Source organism: Olea europaea, unplaced genomic scaffold (assembly GCF_002742605.1).
Source record: "Olea europaea var. sylvestris unplaced genomic scaffold, O_europaea_v1 scaffold40631, whole genome shotgun sequence".
Classification (NCBI taxonomy): domain Eukaryota; kingdom Viridiplantae; phylum Streptophyta; class Magnoliopsida; order Lamiales; family Oleaceae; genus Olea; species Olea europaea.
This window is the reverse complement of record NW_019260299.1, coordinates 1-1,044: the sequence shown is the minus strand read 5'-3', so window position 1 is coordinate 1,044 and position 1,044 is coordinate 1. Positions and strand designations below refer to the sequence as shown.

At 37.3% G+C, this 1,044-nt stretch overlaps 1 protein-coding gene across 1 annotated transcript; it reads left to right on the top strand.

Annotated features, from left to right (window-relative positions):
- Positions 1 to 65: 65 nt before the first annotated feature.
- On the top strand, positions 66 to 928 carry LOC111387520. Its single transcript, XM_023012088.1, has one exon. The coding sequence runs from the start codon at positions 360 to 362 to the stop codon at positions 834 to 836; it is 477 nt and encodes a 158-aa protein (XP_022867856.1). The 5' UTR covers positions 66 to 359; the 3' UTR covers positions 837 to 928.
- The last annotated feature ends 116 nt before the right edge of the window (positions 929 to 1,044 follow it).

The window sequence follows — 1,044 nt, the reverse complement described above, 5'->3', positions numbered from 1 at the left end:
ATTTTTGTCGATTTTTTAAGCAAAATTGAACAAAGACGTAATCCGCTTCATTCATATTGTGTCGCAGTTTCTAGGTGTTGTAGGTAATGCCCAATTTGATATCCATTTGCCTTAATGAGCTCTATTTATATGATGTTTCACTTGCACCTTCCTTTCCTTTGACCTTTCTTTGCCGTCTCAAGTCTGCACCCACACAAAATAATAAGGGCACAGAAGAAAAGAACACGCATACACGGGACAATCATATACTTTTATATCAGTTCTTCGATCAAAGGGAAGGAAGCTGTTAAGATCGCGTATCCCGCCTTGTTTAAAGTATTCATTCCAACATTTAAAACATTTATATTTCTTTCGACGCTATGGCTGCAAGTCAACAAAAACAAGGCTTCATTAGCACTTATTCGCCAATAATCGAACGCGAACATGAAGCCGATGATGACAATGATGTAAACAAAGAGACGCCTTCGGCTGGTGGATGCGCCTTCTTCAGGTCCCTTTGCTTCGGATGGAATGGCGAAAACGAGGGAGATGAGAGTCACCTATTGCAAGGAGGAGAAGTTGAGAAGGAGACATGGTTGGTGAAGAAACTAAAGAAGTTGAAGGAGTTTTCGGAGGTTGTGGCAGGGCCGAAATGGAAGAACTTCATAAGAAAAATTGGCAAGCTTTGTAATGCAAAGAAGTCTAAAACACAGTTTCAGTATTCTCCAGAAAGCTATGCTCTCAACTTTAATGGCGAAGATGATGACGACGAGGAAGATTACCATTTGGTGCATAGTTTTTCAGCAAGGTTTGCTCCTCAAGCTTTCAATGATCAACAGAATACGGCTGTATTGTGATAATACCTACCTTATAATCTAGCTATTTGTGATTTGTTTTTCATATTGTTGATTGATAATAATTGAACATATTACTTGTACCTTTGTTGTCATATTTAGCTGTTGTTTGAGTTCCATTTTTTCCATGAAAATGATTTCTTCAATAGTGATTTGATATCACTTCAATCATACATTCTTTAATAAAATAATATTACACATAAATTCATGA